At 40.6% G+C, this 15471-nt stretch overlaps 1 protein-coding gene across 3 annotated transcripts in view; it reads right to left on the bottom strand.

Moving 5' to 3' along the window:
* Window positions 1–522: 522 nt before the first annotated feature.
* The window catches only part of nalcn (sodium leak channel, non-selective), a 66954-nt gene continuing 52005 nt past the window's right edge, over window positions 523–15471 (bottom strand). Inside the window, exons 17-45 of one of the 3 annotated variants that reach the window (XM_034885127.1) lie at window positions 14177–14313; window positions 13769–13910; window positions 13487–13560; window positions 12125–12226; window positions 11956–12025; window positions 11685–11776; window positions 11421–11543; window positions 11039–11095; window positions 10362–10482; window positions 10139–10270; window positions 9612–9779; window positions 8796–8900; window positions 8141–8247; window positions 7926–8046; window positions 7734–7832; window positions 7430–7523; window positions 5474–5580; window positions 5219–5293; window positions 5004–5123; window positions 4826–4894; window positions 4560–4708; window positions 4311–4404; window positions 3702–3834; window positions 2881–2996; window positions 2133–2290; window positions 1449–1599; window positions 1198–1347; window positions 941–1058; window positions 523–763 (exon numbers count right to left, since the gene is read on the bottom strand). In XM_034885127.1, the coding sequence (XP_034741018.1) occupies window positions 621–763; window positions 941–1058; window positions 1198–1347; window positions 1449–1599; window positions 2133–2290; window positions 2881–2996; window positions 3702–3834; window positions 4311–4404; window positions 4560–4708; window positions 4826–4894; window positions 5004–5123; window positions 5219–5293; window positions 5474–5580; window positions 7430–7523; window positions 7734–7832; window positions 7926–8046; window positions 8141–8247; window positions 8796–8900; window positions 9612–9779; window positions 10139–10270; window positions 10362–10482; window positions 11039–11095; window positions 11421–11543; window positions 11685–11776; window positions 11956–12025; window positions 12125–12226; window positions 13487–13560; window positions 13769–13910; window positions 14177–14313 (3327 nt within the window). In that variant the 3' untranslated portion in view covers window positions 523–620. The remainder of the gene's footprint in view (window positions 764–940; window positions 1059–1197; window positions 1348–1448; window positions 1600–2132; window positions 2291–2880; window positions 2997–3701; window positions 3835–4310; window positions 4405–4559; window positions 4709–4825; window positions 4895–5003; window positions 5124–5218; window positions 5294–5473; window positions 5581–7429; window positions 7524–7733; window positions 7833–7925; window positions 8047–8140; window positions 8248–8795; window positions 8901–9611; window positions 9780–10138; window positions 10271–10361; window positions 10483–11038; window positions 11096–11420; window positions 11544–11684; window positions 11777–11955; window positions 12026–12124; window positions 12227–13486; window positions 13561–13768; window positions 13911–14176; window positions 14314–15471) is intronic. The other 2 variants (XM_034885128.1, XM_034885129.1) reach the window with 2 other exon arrangements.

Raw genomic sequence — 15471 nt, 5'->3', positions numbered from 1 at the left:
TAAGCATGAGCCTAGGAGCATTTCACTAATGCATTGTTTAAATTCAATGAAATGCTGCCCTATTGTCTTTAGACAAGGTTTTTGTTGGTCAATGGCGCAATCACTTCCTGCTACTGCAAGATAGCAATACGCCAATAATTTACCTGAACACACCTCCCTGTGAGACCAGCACACCCATGGCCACAGAGATGGGCGCAGGTGCATTTGCTATTTAAACAATGTGGTCGCGGGACGGGAAATTAGCAACTGTGTCTGTCTTAAAATAGCAAAAAACACTTGCGTCGGGCTTTGTGCCTTGCTGCGCCGGGTGCAAGATAGGGCCCATTGTGTGCTTGCATAGAAAAACTCAGCAATCGTAATGAGTGGAAATCACAAAGGAACAGTAATACCTATACCAAAGGTTTGAAATTGTGACTGCATGTCAAAATGGCTGCTCAACAACAGTATCATCGGTAACCTGCACACACAGCCTGCAATACTTTCAGAAGAGTTCTGAACCTGGATAAAAAGAGCATTGTTTTCATTGATTAGGGGAGAGCAAGTTGAAACAACTTGAGTCAGGCAGCAACCTTCCCAGCTCATCTGTGAAAAACAACTTCAAGATGCGCAGCGCCTCATCTCTAAATGTCGATGAGGTCGTCGCCGCTCTCGTCACTCTCCACAGTCAGCTGACGGGTCCACCACTTCTTCACCTCTGACCCCGAAGAAGCCTCATCGTTGACAGGGTTTATCTTACACACTATGGACTTAACACTTGTGCGACCTGACACAACAAAAACACAAAGAACAATAAACCTATATTACTTTGTCTTTATTTGTTAAATTGCGCATCCTCTTGCCAGACCACTATTGTAAATAAGATTTTTTTTTTATTGACTCTCTACAGAACTGTGCCACTTGCAATAGACTTGCAATGTATATAGAGCTGTACTGTACACACCTGCAGGCAGCCGCCACTGTCCCAGCTTCCTCTGTGGTCTCCCCAGGTCTGAAGAGTCCTGTCTGTAGCCTCCCCTGTCTGACAATGTAGGGCTGAGTAGCTGCTGGAGACCACTCATCTAAACAAAGAGGGGATATGCTTTGTTTTACTACTGCAAGTGCACACCCGCAGTTTATATGATGTGCTTGCTATATATCAAGCTGTGAGCATGTGTGAGTGTGTACTGTACACAGTGTTGGTATGAATGTGGGCTTTACCTCAGGCTGCGAAGGGTTGTCTGGGTTGTTAGCATTGTGGTCTTCACTTGGCAAGGTGGTTTCTATGCTGGGGGGGTTAAGGAAGCGGCTCAGCTCCTGCTGCTGGCTCTCTCTCAGGCTGTGGATGATGCTACACGACTGCTGCTGCTTCTGCAAGGGCGCACCAACATAATGTGGTCAGTACAAAAGTACCCTGGGAATGAGTGTGTTTTCATAAGGCATGTTTGTGTGTTTTCTGTTAAGACACTAACCGCCCGGATGCGTTTGAGGCATTTCTTTAGCCACATGCGTATGGTCTGTTTGGCAACCTCTTCTTCAATAGTGTACTCCAACTGTTCCCTGGCCAATAGCTCCTCCAGCTGGAGAGACTTTCTAATGTCCACTGAGCGGTATGACAGCATGCTGTTTGACACACACACACACACACACACACACACACACACACACACACATACACACACACACACACACACACACAACAGAGGGACGTATTTAGTGGAATATAATTATACTTTGGTAAAACTAAAAATTTGTAGGGCTTTAAAGCAAAAATACTACTCACACATGTAAAGCTGTAATGTACAAGTCAACATTGAACAGAAGAAGTTTCAACCCATCATATAACTGAAGTTTTAAATATTTCTAAACCCTGAAATGATGGGATGTTAACTTACAGATTGAGTCAACTTGTTCAAGACATTCAGTCCCAATTTGTCTTTAGAAGCAGGTTTTGTTACCTGCTGTCCCTCGAACCAGAATTTCAATTGGACAAAACAAATACATATTTTTTGATGCAGGACCACTTAGAGATTTGGACTGATAAAGTGGAGATTTAACATGTTAAGGAAACTTCAGCTCAGTATTGATGTTACAATGTCTTATCCTAATGGGTCTCCCTTAAATACTTATACAGCGTATCTGTGTTTCATGGTCACCTGAGCACATCATGGAAGGTCACATCCCCTCCACTGTGCAGTCGCTCCATCTCATAGCACATGTGTTTAAACAGCAACTTGTCTTTGTCCAGGTCCACCTCCAGCCTGCCTCGGAGGAGACGAAGCAGGAACTTCACCCTGGATGTGGGAATCACACCCTGAGGAAACAGTCACAGAAGTTGTTTTGCTAGTCAAGCTTCTGTGACGGGACTCAAGTCTATGATGCTGAGACTTGAAGTTCTTGTGTCTAGCTTTTAAGCCTAAGAGTACAAGACACTTAATGACCCTTTTTTGATTTTTTTGGGGCTGGTTGGGTGGGAGTGAGGGGTAAGTGGGATGTGGATGTCAGACAACAGTTGTAGCTAGTGACTGGCAAATGTAAATACAGTTGGGGTGGGACTAAAAATATATATGGAAGGGCTCCTTCTAACATTACATTGTTCTGTATGTTATAATGCATGTGCATACCTGCGCAAATGATCGACATTGAAAGCCTACAGTACATCTGGATGTCATAATGGATAAATGGGAGGGGGGGGGGGGGGGTCTTCATTTTTGATCCAGCACAGGCAGTTCTAATTACTTTTACTCCTGTTACTCACAGCTATACATCACTCCTATCAGCCATCCTCATTAGCTCTCATCCTGCTTTTAGCTTCTCTATATCATCCTTTGCACTTAGCCAAATAATCATCACCCTCTCCCCTCTGCGGTGTCCTCATCCTCTCTCCTATTACTAATGTCTCACCTCCCGTTTGTCATCCACCATGTTCCAGATGATTTGGAAGTGCCTCAGGTCATTATAGCTCAGCAGTTGGTCCTCCTCAGTGGAGTAGAACAGGGAGAAGTTCTCCACGATGATGGCTGCAGCAATAGCAAGATATATCAATACTCACAGACGCAAATATTCCATGATAGCAATATCCATGTAGTTTTCAGCTTAAGATGCATCACCTGTGTTGTCTAACAATGAATGTAAGTTGTTTTTCTGCCCTTTAAATATCCTTAAAATATCTATTTTTTTATGTTGCTATAAGTCAACAGCCTAGGCTTTTGGAAAACTCAATTAAATATACCACAATAAAGCGTTGATTGAAACGCAGACTGTTATAAAAATACAAGCCAAGTTATTCTCACAAGCTCAAGCGAGATTATATATACGACGATTGCTCATTTTGATTCTGCTGATTCCCTTCTATGTAACCACTTTCCTTTTTTTCTGCTGTCCTTTTGTCTCTCTCTCTCCTTATATGGTGGCCTCTGACTTAAAAAATAAATAATGCATAAAGGGGGTTAATCATTGTGCTGATAATAATCTGTAAAAATTTACTAAAACTCTTATCTCTGGAAAAACTCTTTTTGTGTCTTTAAAGAGATGATGAACCCAAGCTTAATTGTGCTATATTAGCTCTGCTGTCTTGAGTTACATAAAGCAGCATAAAAAAAGAGCCCTTGCCAAAGCACACGTTTGTCTTTCTTTTGAATGAATTTTATCCATGCAAACAGTTTCTTCCCCAGTGTGTGTATCCACAAGGTTAAATCAATGCAAGTTTAACTACACACACTGACCTACGAGTAGGTTGAGCATGATGTAAGCTATAATGACATAAAAAGAGCAGAAGTAGATAAGTGCTCCAGCATAGTTGCCACAGTCGGTCTCCCAGTAGCGATATTTATCTGGGGTGCAGAATGGGGCCTGCACCTGGGAACAGAAAAAAAAAAATACATTATGTATGCATATATACAGGGCATTACATATGGGCATATGTATATATATATATATATATATTGAAACATACCAAAGCTTCCCTGAATTTTACAGTTAAGAGTAGGTTCAACCAAATTACAAAACAAAAAACTTATTTACAGAGTGATATTGCAACTAGCCATGTCAGCAGTTTTCATGGGGCTATTTCTTTGATAAAAAGTGGTTCTAGTGAAAACTGCTGACAGCGAAGTCTGTGGAGTATCCACAGTTACAACAACTGTGAGTAACCAGAGTGAGTAACTGTTCAATTTGCTGCAAGCACCACAAACTATAACGAATTTGCCTTTATTGTATAGCGGCAGTAAATTGAGGTGAAGCAACACTTGCAAAACATAATATAATGTATTAGGAATATATTGATATGTTCCATTGTCTGTGGGGATGTGTGATGGATGTGCAGCCCATCTTACCATGCAGTCATGCATGATTTTATTCCAATCCTCCCCTGTGACAATACGGAAGAGAACGGTGATAGCCTTGCCTGCTGTGGAGAAGTTGGCATGCCTATGAATTGAAGAGACAGAAAGAATCAGACAACTCTATGAAAGAAGTTGTTTTTTTCCGTATCTACTGCATATGGCCTGCAGTGCTCAACAATGGGAACAGCAGCATAATAAAGGACGGGTGTCTGGTCAATAAACATAGGATCTAATCCTTACCGGTTGATGTTCTCTCCGTATTTGACAGTTCCAAAGAGAACAACGCCAGCAAATGCGTAGCAGAGGAGAAGGAGGAACATGCCCACAATGATGAAGAAGCTCTTGTACATGCTGACTACCACAGTCAACAGCAGCATCTTCAGAGTCACCTTTATCATCACAGACAAACCCACACATTTCAAAGGATATATTGTTGTTAGAATAAAGTTTTTTTTTTTGGCATAATGCACTGAATTGAGTATGTTCTTGCATGCAAATATACTCACATGCTTCCCACATATTGTAAAGAATCTGAAGACAATCACACATGTGCCCATCATGTAGGTATATGCATTCTAGAGGGGAAAATAATATAGTTATTTGTGTTGTATTTGCTAAAATACTTAACTTGACTTATTCAGAACTCCTAAACTGTTCCCTTAATGTGAAAGTAATTTGCCTAACCAGTAAGGAAAAGTGCAGGACTATCCAGATGACACCCAATGATGTGACCAGCAGGTCATAGCGATTCCTTCTGCTCTGCCAGTAACCCGCTGGAGACATGGCAATCAGCTTCATGGTCACCTGGGTAAGAACACCAACAAGGAACATCAGACAATACCCAGAAGAGAAAATCTAAATAAAACTTGATGAATGAGGAGATAGGAAAAAAGGCTCACCTCCAGTACAAATATGAAGGTGAAGACTACTGACATGGTGGCAAGAGGAAATGTTGCTTGATATCCTACGTCCCACTGGAAAAGAGCAGGTTCGTACACATTTCAATAGGTCAGCTTTTATTATATTTAATTAACACATTGGAATTAATACCCTAATTTTACTGGACATGCAAAATAAATAAAAAATAAGGAAAAAATAAAAAATGAAACAAATAAACAAGAAATGACATGATGCCTTGTGACACAAGGCTTTACCTTGACTGAGAGCAGCACCGACTGTGCCAGCACCAGCACAGCAATGCCCCGTTTGAAGAAGGGATGTTGAGTAATGTCATACATCTTAGCCCGGAAACCCCCGTTTTCTGTCAGGCATATAGAAGACCAGAGATGTTCATTGTTATAACAACTATTCTCTGGGGAAGTTTATATCAACATCTGCATACAGTCAGGGTAGGATTCACTGTGATCAGTGATCAGATTTGAGTGTCTGAACTGTAGCAGTGGTCTTTCATGAGTCAGCTCATGCTTAAATGTATGGTAGTGTCCCTTACTTTCCTGCAGATGGCACTCATGGACTGCTTGGGTGTTCATAAATTGTGCTGCAGATTTCACACACATCTAGGTATGTGGATGTATTTGTGTCAAGAAAAGATAACAAACCCACACTACCTGTGCAAATGTGTCTTAGAGTTCTAAGATTGAACAGAAAAGTTACAGTTACATAAAATCTAAATAAATCTATATTTCATCTCCTAAAACAAAATTTTAACTTGAGCTGAAGATGTAGTCTTATCTAAGGCCCATTAGGAAACCAAAGTGGTTGTGAATGAAGCCCATTCCAACTTTGCCTAATGATACTATTGTCTAACATTGACACCAGACCTTCCTCCACAGCACTGGCGAGTCCACACAGCATTCTGGTATGGGAGAAAAAGTGCTCTGGTTTATTGGCATTTCTTTAAAACAATCACAATTGTCTTGGGCGTTGCTAAGCGACAGATTCAATGCGGTGCCTCTGCAAAAAAGCCTCAGGAAGCATGTGTACAATAAAAGTTGTTTTGGTCGTGCAACAGAAAACTCTGATTCGACAGGAGGAACAATTAACCATAGACCTTTAAAACATGGTTTACATTTACCAGAGTTCAGAATGTCAATGAAAAGAAAGTTAAAGGTGAGGGACATCCAGACAAAAATCAAGATCTGGGGGAATTTCAGGTGGTACCTGAACAAACGTTGATGATACTATACGCCATGCAGTACAGAAGGACTATAGCTGCACTACGAGTTTCTGAAATTGTATTTCACCATTCACATGCACATTTTCAAGTCCATGCTTGTTTTATATGTCAGCATGCTAGCTTTGAATTAGAAGAACGCCTGCATATTATCCTTGTCACAACAAATCCTTGTTAGATGAGATATTTATTGCAACTGTCCATAGTGTCCACCTCAAAGGAGTGAGTTTAATAGCTAATGAACATGAAATGTAACAACAGCAGCTCATCCAGTGGCAGCCTTTGTGATTACGTTATGTATGACTGCTGACCCCAGAAACAATTTTTTCAATTGCTTTCAGTAGGGATGTAGGTAAAGGCAAGCTCAGTTGTGTAATGATCTGCCAGTGGTGAGTGAGTGGCGCCAGTAGAGAGCGCCTTTGGATGTGGATCAAAGTCAGGTTAATACTGCTGATGTCAGCAGTACTGCTGTCTCAAACTGAAGTCATTGATTTTCTGTTAGTTCTTTGCCTCAACTGTACCAACAGACGATTTCCCACACTGCCTCTGAGGTACAACTATTCTCATGACTCTAATCACTGGAAGAAGAGCAATACTGTAAATGTTAGGTATTCCCATGTTGAAATGTGATCAATAGCTAACTAACTTAAACAGTAATCAGGTTAGTGCTTTTCCACAAATGTGAAAACCTGGTAGTTTACTTCAAAAGAGGTGTGATCATTGTCAGTGTCTAAACCATTTGTGTTATCTGTCCTCCTATTCAGCTTTTTCCGTAGTGCTGCTAGACATCATTTGAGTGTCATGACGAATCCACTGAGGCATCAATCCTTTGTGGAAAACAAGGACTAAGAAATATGGATTAATCATGCTGGTGCAACATCAACATGATGCTTAATACGTTACTGTATCCCTGCTTTGTATTACAGAAGTATTGCCAAACCCTTTGGTGTATGTGTTTTATTTTGTGTGTGAGCACCTGGGCGAGGGGGCAGGTGGAGAGGCTGGGCTATTTTCAGTCGACTCTTTAGATCCTCCCATCTCCTCTGGTCCACTGTTAGGAGAGCAGTGCCCTGGTGGTGGGTGAAACAAACAGATTTAAATCCTGGAGGTAGTGTTTTTGATACCTTGGTGGTATTAAATGAATACCATGAAACATGCAACTCCATTCCTGTCTGCTTCTTTAGTCCCTTTATTGCCACTTACCTGTATATGTAACCCCCCCCCCAAAAAAAAAATATGTAAAAAAAGCAGGGAGCTGTATCTTTATGTGTGGCTCTTACCTTGTTCTCGTTGAAGTTTGCAATAACAACGCCAACAAACAGGGTGAGTCCAATCATGCACCCCAGAAATACAAAGACATGGATGTAGATGCCATGGATCTGCAAGCATAGAGGTATTTCAACTGTCACATTGTTCTTATAATGTAGAAGTCAGAAGTGAAAAAAACTTTAATGGAACACTTTATCCAGTACCGGTCCTACGCGGTGAATAATGACATCTCGGACCTCCACCCAGCCTTTGAGGGACAGCACTTCAAACAAAGCCAACATGGCATTTCCCACATTGTCAAAGTTAAAATTACGAGGGTTGGCCCTGAGGAAGGACAGAATGGATACATCAATCAATGACTCAAGCTAAATCAATCCTAACTCAAGCAGTGATAAAGAACAACAGCAAGCAGCCATACCAGACTCTTGGTACCCAGAAACCAGGCTTCTTCTCTCCAGCCTTCAGTTTCAAGTTGAGGTTCTTGGAAACGCTGACATTTATTCTGAAAATACCGTGACAGTCGTCCTATAATCAACCAAGCAGTTTACGAAAAAACACAGAATGAAGCAACCATTAGAACGGCAAGTAAAACAGAACATTTAATTTTCTTAAAATATATGAACTCAGAATATGACAATAATACTGTAGTTGTTTTTGTTAATACAAATGTGGTTTTAATAAGAACCCTTATCTTAAAGAATTAAAAACTGATGACAATTCTTGAAGACAATATGTTTCTCCTCATTTATATGCAAGTTAATGGATAATATTAATGCATAATAACCATCAGCACATTCCCAGTTCTTGGTGAGTACAAAAGATATAGATATTGTTAGGAACCATTGCTATAATTACAAATAGTTGACCTGTGAAGACTGTTTAAGCATTGTACTGTTTCTACATAATAAATGATCTGCTATGCACAAGCTAAAAGAAGTACAATGACTGGAGAAACCACTGGATTATTGTTTTGACTGAGAAAACCCCTTGCAATTATTCAGCTTGTTGTTCTCTACAGGGAGTGTGAAATGGGAGGGGGTATTTTAGCAAGGAGATTAAGTTTCTTACAGTACCCGTTTAATGATATGGGGGTCGTTGCACTTGGCAAGCTTTCCGGCAAACAGTTGAACTCCGAAGCTTGCGAATACAAGCATTAGAGTGAGGAGCAGAATGGAAACCTGCAGGAGAATCAATCAAGAGTTTAAGGAAGACAAGTTGACATAATCTAAAACAATGAGATTAGAGATCAAGCTAAGGATTTCAGACAGCTGTGGATGTAGAGACCTCAGCTATGAAACTCCAAGTCAGAACCAGAAAGAATCTGTAACTATTACAAGCTTATGATAATATAATAAAATCCTTGGTAGGCAAAGCAAAAGGTAAGCAAAGATATGAGAAATGGCCGGTAAGTAATACAATTCCAATAAAGATAAATGAAATGCTTTAGTGTATACATCCTTATACAGATGTATATACATTGTATATATGTATATATACTGTATACTGTATATGTATATATATTTTTTATTTTATTTGCATGTTTTAAGCCATGTACTACTATGTTTTTGCACACATTTCAAAGCTTTTTCATGACCATTTTTACAGTTTAAGTGTTGCTTATTAAGTAATGTTATACTGCATCAAAGTGTGTAAATAAATAACTAACTACCAGATTGGGAAAAGTAATCGAGACTAACATTATCTGTATTTTGTATTTTTGTAATATAAAACCTCTCTTTCTGCTTCTGAGTCTGATTAAATGTAGTTTCACCTCAATATCTGACGTAAAAAAATAACTTAATAATAAACTAAAAAGGCTAGTGGATTCAGAGAAGAGTTGCATTTCTTTACCGCACTCAAGAGGAAATTATACATGGCTAACCACTAACCAGGAAAATCTCCTTGAATCCTTTGAGAACCTCCCGTACCACCTTCCTCATCTGGGGCACCAGCTTGAAGATCCTGAGCGGACGCAGGCAACGCAGCATCATCAGCAGCTGAGCCCCAGACTCAGGAGGGACGTCAGGAGGCAGCCAGCACAGGAATATCAGACTCACCTACAGAGGAGTCCCACAGCAATGGCAACGATGAACGGTTAGGGGAAGGTAAGCATCCTGCATGTTTTACAGTTGCAGTGTGTCCATGTCACAGGTTAATCTTTTCATCTACAGTACGACCTTGTAACTGTCCCGTTCCCTTATCGCAACCAACACAGACATGTTGAAATGAGTTATTTTAGTATGCAAATCAAATGTGAAGTAATGGCAGTGAGGCCACCAATCTGAATTAAGTTATTTATGGTTATTAGCCACTATTTAAATTGGACAATTGAAACAATAGTGGTCTACCCTCAAATACTTTTTCCAGTGTGATTCAACCCTTATGATCAGCCCTTCAATTGGATGAGATTTCTCACAAGATAGATGAAGATGTCCATGACTCCTCCGAAGTCTCTGATGACAGCTGTGGGGGTGAAGAACAGACCGTCGGCCATGATCTTCAGGTTGAGCTCAATGCTCATAAAGATAACGAACACATACTCCCCGATCTGAAACAGAGGGCATGGGTATGACAACATCCGTCCAATAATGCAGCTGCTCGCTTGCTCATGAGGCCATTGATCCATCTACTTTTATTACCTGCAGTGTGGGGGCATGCATGACCCTGGTGAAGGGTGATTCAAACATCATCGAGATGCAGGAGCAGATGGTTACTACAATCATAACCCAGTCCAAATAGGTGACGAGGCCCAAGAGATCGCTGCAGGGACACACACATTAACATTGTTATGTTTTGGGGAATTTATGCAGAGAAATAGTGTATTTGGTGTAAGTAGGTCAAGAAATCTATTTGGTTTGCAAACCAGCTAATACTCTGGGATAAATCAAGAGAAAGACAGGGGGCAGACAAAGAGAGAAGGAGGATATGTGAGGAGAGATATCAGAAATGGAGAGTGAATGAATCTTTGTCTGTGTGTGTGTGTGTGTGTGTGTGTGTGTGTGTGTGTGTGTGTATTTGTGAGCAGCCATATCTGTTCTACAGAAGGACGTCAGTAATATTCCCCCAGCACCAACTGTATTTGATACAAAGGACTGTCTCCCGCTTTCATATTCAGACTCTCTGCTCGGATGAATTACGATCAGGTTGCATAATGGGTGAAATCTATTTCACAGCTCTTTATTTCACAATTTTCATTCCTTACCACATCTTTGAGAAAGTGCAAGAGGCAGGTAATACGGTGCAGAATGAATAAGTATTTCAATGTTATAGAATGAACAGATAAAGAGGGAAGGAATCAATAAGTCATTAGACTTACTACAGTTGGTGGTATTTGGTGTTCTTCACTGCTCCTGTTATGGGGTCAGTTTTGGATCTAAATATGAATTCATACAAATAAAATAAATTGTCAACATTTTGACAGCAACAAATAAAGCCTTACGAGCCAAACTCACACAGGGGCATTCACCATTGTTGCTGACACTACCCAGATTAAACATTGTAAAAAGAATAGGTGCAACATTGGTAAAAAGATATCATTGACAGGTGTGTTAACATACATTTTTGTAAATGTTTTTGATTGTTTACTGAATTATAAAGTCTAATTTGTGACCATTCTGAGCCAGGATAGGCTGCCTAAAGAAACTTGAAAACAACATCTTTAACCTCTAGACCATATACAAATACAATACTGATCTTACGCATTAAAGCGAGCTCGAACAATCATCCTGCAAAAGTTCCTGAAGCGGTGCTCCCGCCCCACAATGAAGAGAGGCTTATCAAAGTAAGGATGGTTTTCTCTCAATTCCTCCTCCTGGACTTTTCTACAAGCACAGAGTTAGGACAAACGCCAGTTATATTTGTATCAATGAAACAGCAAGGACTGACTGAATGTACAACTTACATTTATTTTTTGGCAAAAACTTACTTAACATGTTATATTGGGTTAATGTCTGTGTGAATACCTTTTCATCTCTGCTTGTTCTTTCTTTTCTTGGATCATCTTAATCTCACTGTCCTCTCTCTGTGCATTACGATAGCGTACCGTACTGGAATGCTGGAGAAAGAGAAGAGACAGTGAAGTTATACAATTTCTATTTTTGCATTTCTGAGATGTTTTAAGGAATACTGCTGGAATTCATAAAGAAAAAAAGCCCTTTTTGACACACAGCTATTCTGAGAACATACAAGCAAACAATACAATATGTCAGTATTTGTGTGTGTCTGAGTGCTCACATCCTGGGTGAGAGTCTCCAGCGACTTCCCTCTGCTGATCCTCTGACTTGTGGAACCATGTCTCAGAGATCTGCAGATACAAACAGTAGACAGATATTACATAGTACTGATCAGCTACGGTAAGACTGCACTTGTTTGCATTTCTGTATGTGAGTATGTGTGGTCAGACCTGCGCTCCTGCCGTATGTGATGCTGGACACTGAGTATGGAGCGTTCTTTGGCTGGCTGGCCTTCAAAGGATCCACTTAGCATACGCTGTGTGGTACAAGCCCTGTGAAACACAAACACAAACATGTTTTTTCTCTACTCATGATCAATATAATGAAAACAGCGTGAGGTCGACAGCTGGCAACCACAACACAGCTGGAAACCACAACACAGCTGGATCAGGTCCATCTTCCTGCTTAACAGGCTATCTTTGCCCTCCGTCATCATGGGCACATAAGAGTGAAGATCCGGAATACGTTCCAATCATTCCATTAGTCAGTGAGTGTGCGTGCCAGTGTGCGTGCATACATGTGTGTGTGTGTGTGTGTGTGTGTTTGTGTGGGGCTAACAGCAGAGTCATGTACCAGAACAGAGCTAATGACACAGTGAGCACTGGCAGTGTGTGTACTTTAATCATTTACAGAGACTTAGCAATAACTTCCTTATTGGCAGTAACTATGAATGAGTGCCTGCGTATGTTGAACTGCGTGTGTGTTTGCATTTGCTGGTGTGACTGTGGGACTAATTGTGTGTTTGTGTGGAAGATGGCAGGCCAGACAGAACGTGTTATGACTACTGATGTGCTGACTATCTTTCAGACTTACTGAATAATGGAGGGGGCTGGGGGTGGGGGGCCCAGCTTGGACACGGGGCTGGTGAGCTAATCTTCACTCAGTGCCAGCTCTGCCATGCTGAACAGCAAATTATCAATTTACTTCATTGCGACAGTAAATGAGTCTGGAGTGGGTCTGTGTGTGTCTTTTCGTGTGTGAGACAGAGAGAGAAGCATTAAAACTGCCAGAGAGTGCTGTTAGAGCAGACCTGCATCTAATATGCATGCACATTATTATTTTCACACACAAAAAGAATGAATTTCATGACTTTGGATGGTGCTTACTAAAAACATCTTGCTGGGGTCTCTAAGGACTGTGTGTCAATACAAAATCAATCTCATGATTAATAACAAAAGACCAAAAACAATTGATCGTCAAAAGCAGGGAGTTGTTTGCAGGTTAAAAGATGTCTACACATGTGGATTAAATTTGAGGGAGATTTGGTTGAAAAGAGAAACTTTTAAAAGACATTTGGTATAACCATTTTGTCAGCAGCATTTTAGCAGCAATGCCTTTTCCTGCTTAACAATGAAAGATGGAGCAGGGAAAGTAATTTAAGTGCTGCTTTAATACACAGTGAAACACAGCCCAAAAAGTGTTGTTAAAAAACTATAAAATTCAACCATATTGAGCAAAATTAGAACCAAGATGAGCATTGATCTTCAATTTCCCCAAACCATGCTTATTGGGGAGTTGTAGATGTGTCTTACCTCAGTATTTTATTGATAGTAGTTTCTTTTTCCAGGAGGTTACGAGCTCGGATACTGAATATTGACCTGCGAAGCTGAATCCGCCAGAGTGACAGCCATTAGCTCCAAAAACACAGCATACACACAACAGTGAACATAAGGTACAATTGGTTACTGCTAAAATCTTTCTAATTGCAACGGTTTATATTCTGTGTAAACTGTATATAGCCATGGAAATGGAGTTAGCACTTTCTTATCCGCTTTATCTGTGTGGTGAGTAAGACAACAAGTGAGTGAAAGTACCTTTTGGTCAATATACTTGTTGTCCTCAATGGCTGAGCGTTTGGAGTGGTCACAGGAGGAGGATGATGCAGAGGGGAGACGCCGGAACAAACAACTGGTGTCCTGCTGCTGACGATCGATGAACTGCTTCATAAAACTCTCCCTAGAGTACATGACATACATCACACACACAAAACTGATGAATTGCATGCATGGATTTGAAAAGCTCCATATGCTTAAAGATAGAAAAAATAATCACGCCAAACTATCTCGGTAGTTGGAAGTTCTTGCTTCAGCAGACCAGTAGACTGGCTGCAGGGGGGGATTTCTTTGATTCTTACCAGCAAAACAGACATTTAGGTCTATATAGAAAAAAAACATAAGCTCTTACAATTAACTTGGGGTGTCTCTCTGGCTGTGTTTGTGTACCTGATCCTGGGCACGGTGAAATCAGATGGGAGCTTGGAGATTTTCACCATTTGAGGTCTGTTGGGGAACTTCTCAAAGATCCTGAGTCGTAGAGGAAGTTTCTCTTTGGTATCAGCATTGGCTTCGCTTTGCTTGAGCTAAATTAAGGGGGTAAGAGAACCAGTTCAGGCACAGAGCAGCAAATCAGGACACGATACAGAAAAAGGAGAAAGTCAGCCACTTGATTGGAATGAAGAAGAAAGAGCTTAAAATAAGATACAAAGGAAAGAAGTACACTGTTATTGTAGTTTGGGTGTGGAAAGTTTAGGAATTTTTAGAACTGCATGAAGTTACCCTTGGTATATATAGAGAAAGAGGCATGAGACTAAGCCTTGTATTGCAAGAGACCATTGAGGAATGCAGAGGATTTATAAAGGATTTAAGAGTGGAGGTTTATGTTTCTGCCTGATGATGGCAGCAACACACTTACCTACAACACACACACCACATACAGTACAGACAACCACATTTAGGATGAGATCCCACTTACTTTCAAAAAAGAATGGAGAAGGCAACAAAAGAAAAAGCAAAGATTACTTTGGAGTGGTTAAAGGAGAAAAGAAAAGGTAGCGACAGTTAGAATAATGTGCATTTGTTTGTTAGCAAAATACCAAAGATGACAACAGGAATGAAACCCATTATTTCCATTTATTACTACCTGCAAAGGGAATAGAAACCCCCTTGCAGGTATTCTCTGTCTGGGTGCCTGGAGATAACCTCTGATTGCATTCTCGGCCTGAAAGTGAACTGCATTTGGAGCAGTAGTAAATAGCAGCTTATCATTTGGAGCAGGACACCGCTGTGAGACTTATCAACTGGGCTTGGTGAATGTTTCTTTGCCAGTCATGCCGTTTGTCTGTCTGTCTACCAATGCAAAAGTCCCTCCAAAATGTTTGTGTATATTGGTATTTCTGTCTGACTGTGAGTGCCCAAGTGAATGGGAAAGCCCTTTGTATTTGAAGGATAACAGCCGGGGGAAGGAGAGATTTGACAAAGGAGGGAATGGAAATCTGTCCATCCATTTTCTTTTTCTAGCAGACTGAAATGTTGAAGCTTCTTTAACACCCTGAGTGGGTGAGCGGTGAGTGGCATACTGTGAAGACAAAATGATTGCAAATGCTGTAATATAGACAGAAAGCCTAGGCTCTGTCTATATTACGTCTCACAACATAGACACAGGATAGAAAGAAGGAGACCGAGCATTAGACAAAAATAAGTAAAAGAGAGAGACAAAAGGAAATTGAACAAAAAATAAG

This window comes from Etheostoma cragini, chromosome 11 (genome assembly GCF_013103735.1).
Source record: "Etheostoma cragini isolate CJK2018 chromosome 11, CSU_Ecrag_1.0, whole genome shotgun sequence".
Lineage (NCBI taxonomy): Eukaryota > Metazoa > Chordata > Actinopteri > Perciformes > Percidae > Etheostoma > Etheostoma cragini.
This window is presented reverse-complemented; position numbering and strand designations above follow the sequence as displayed.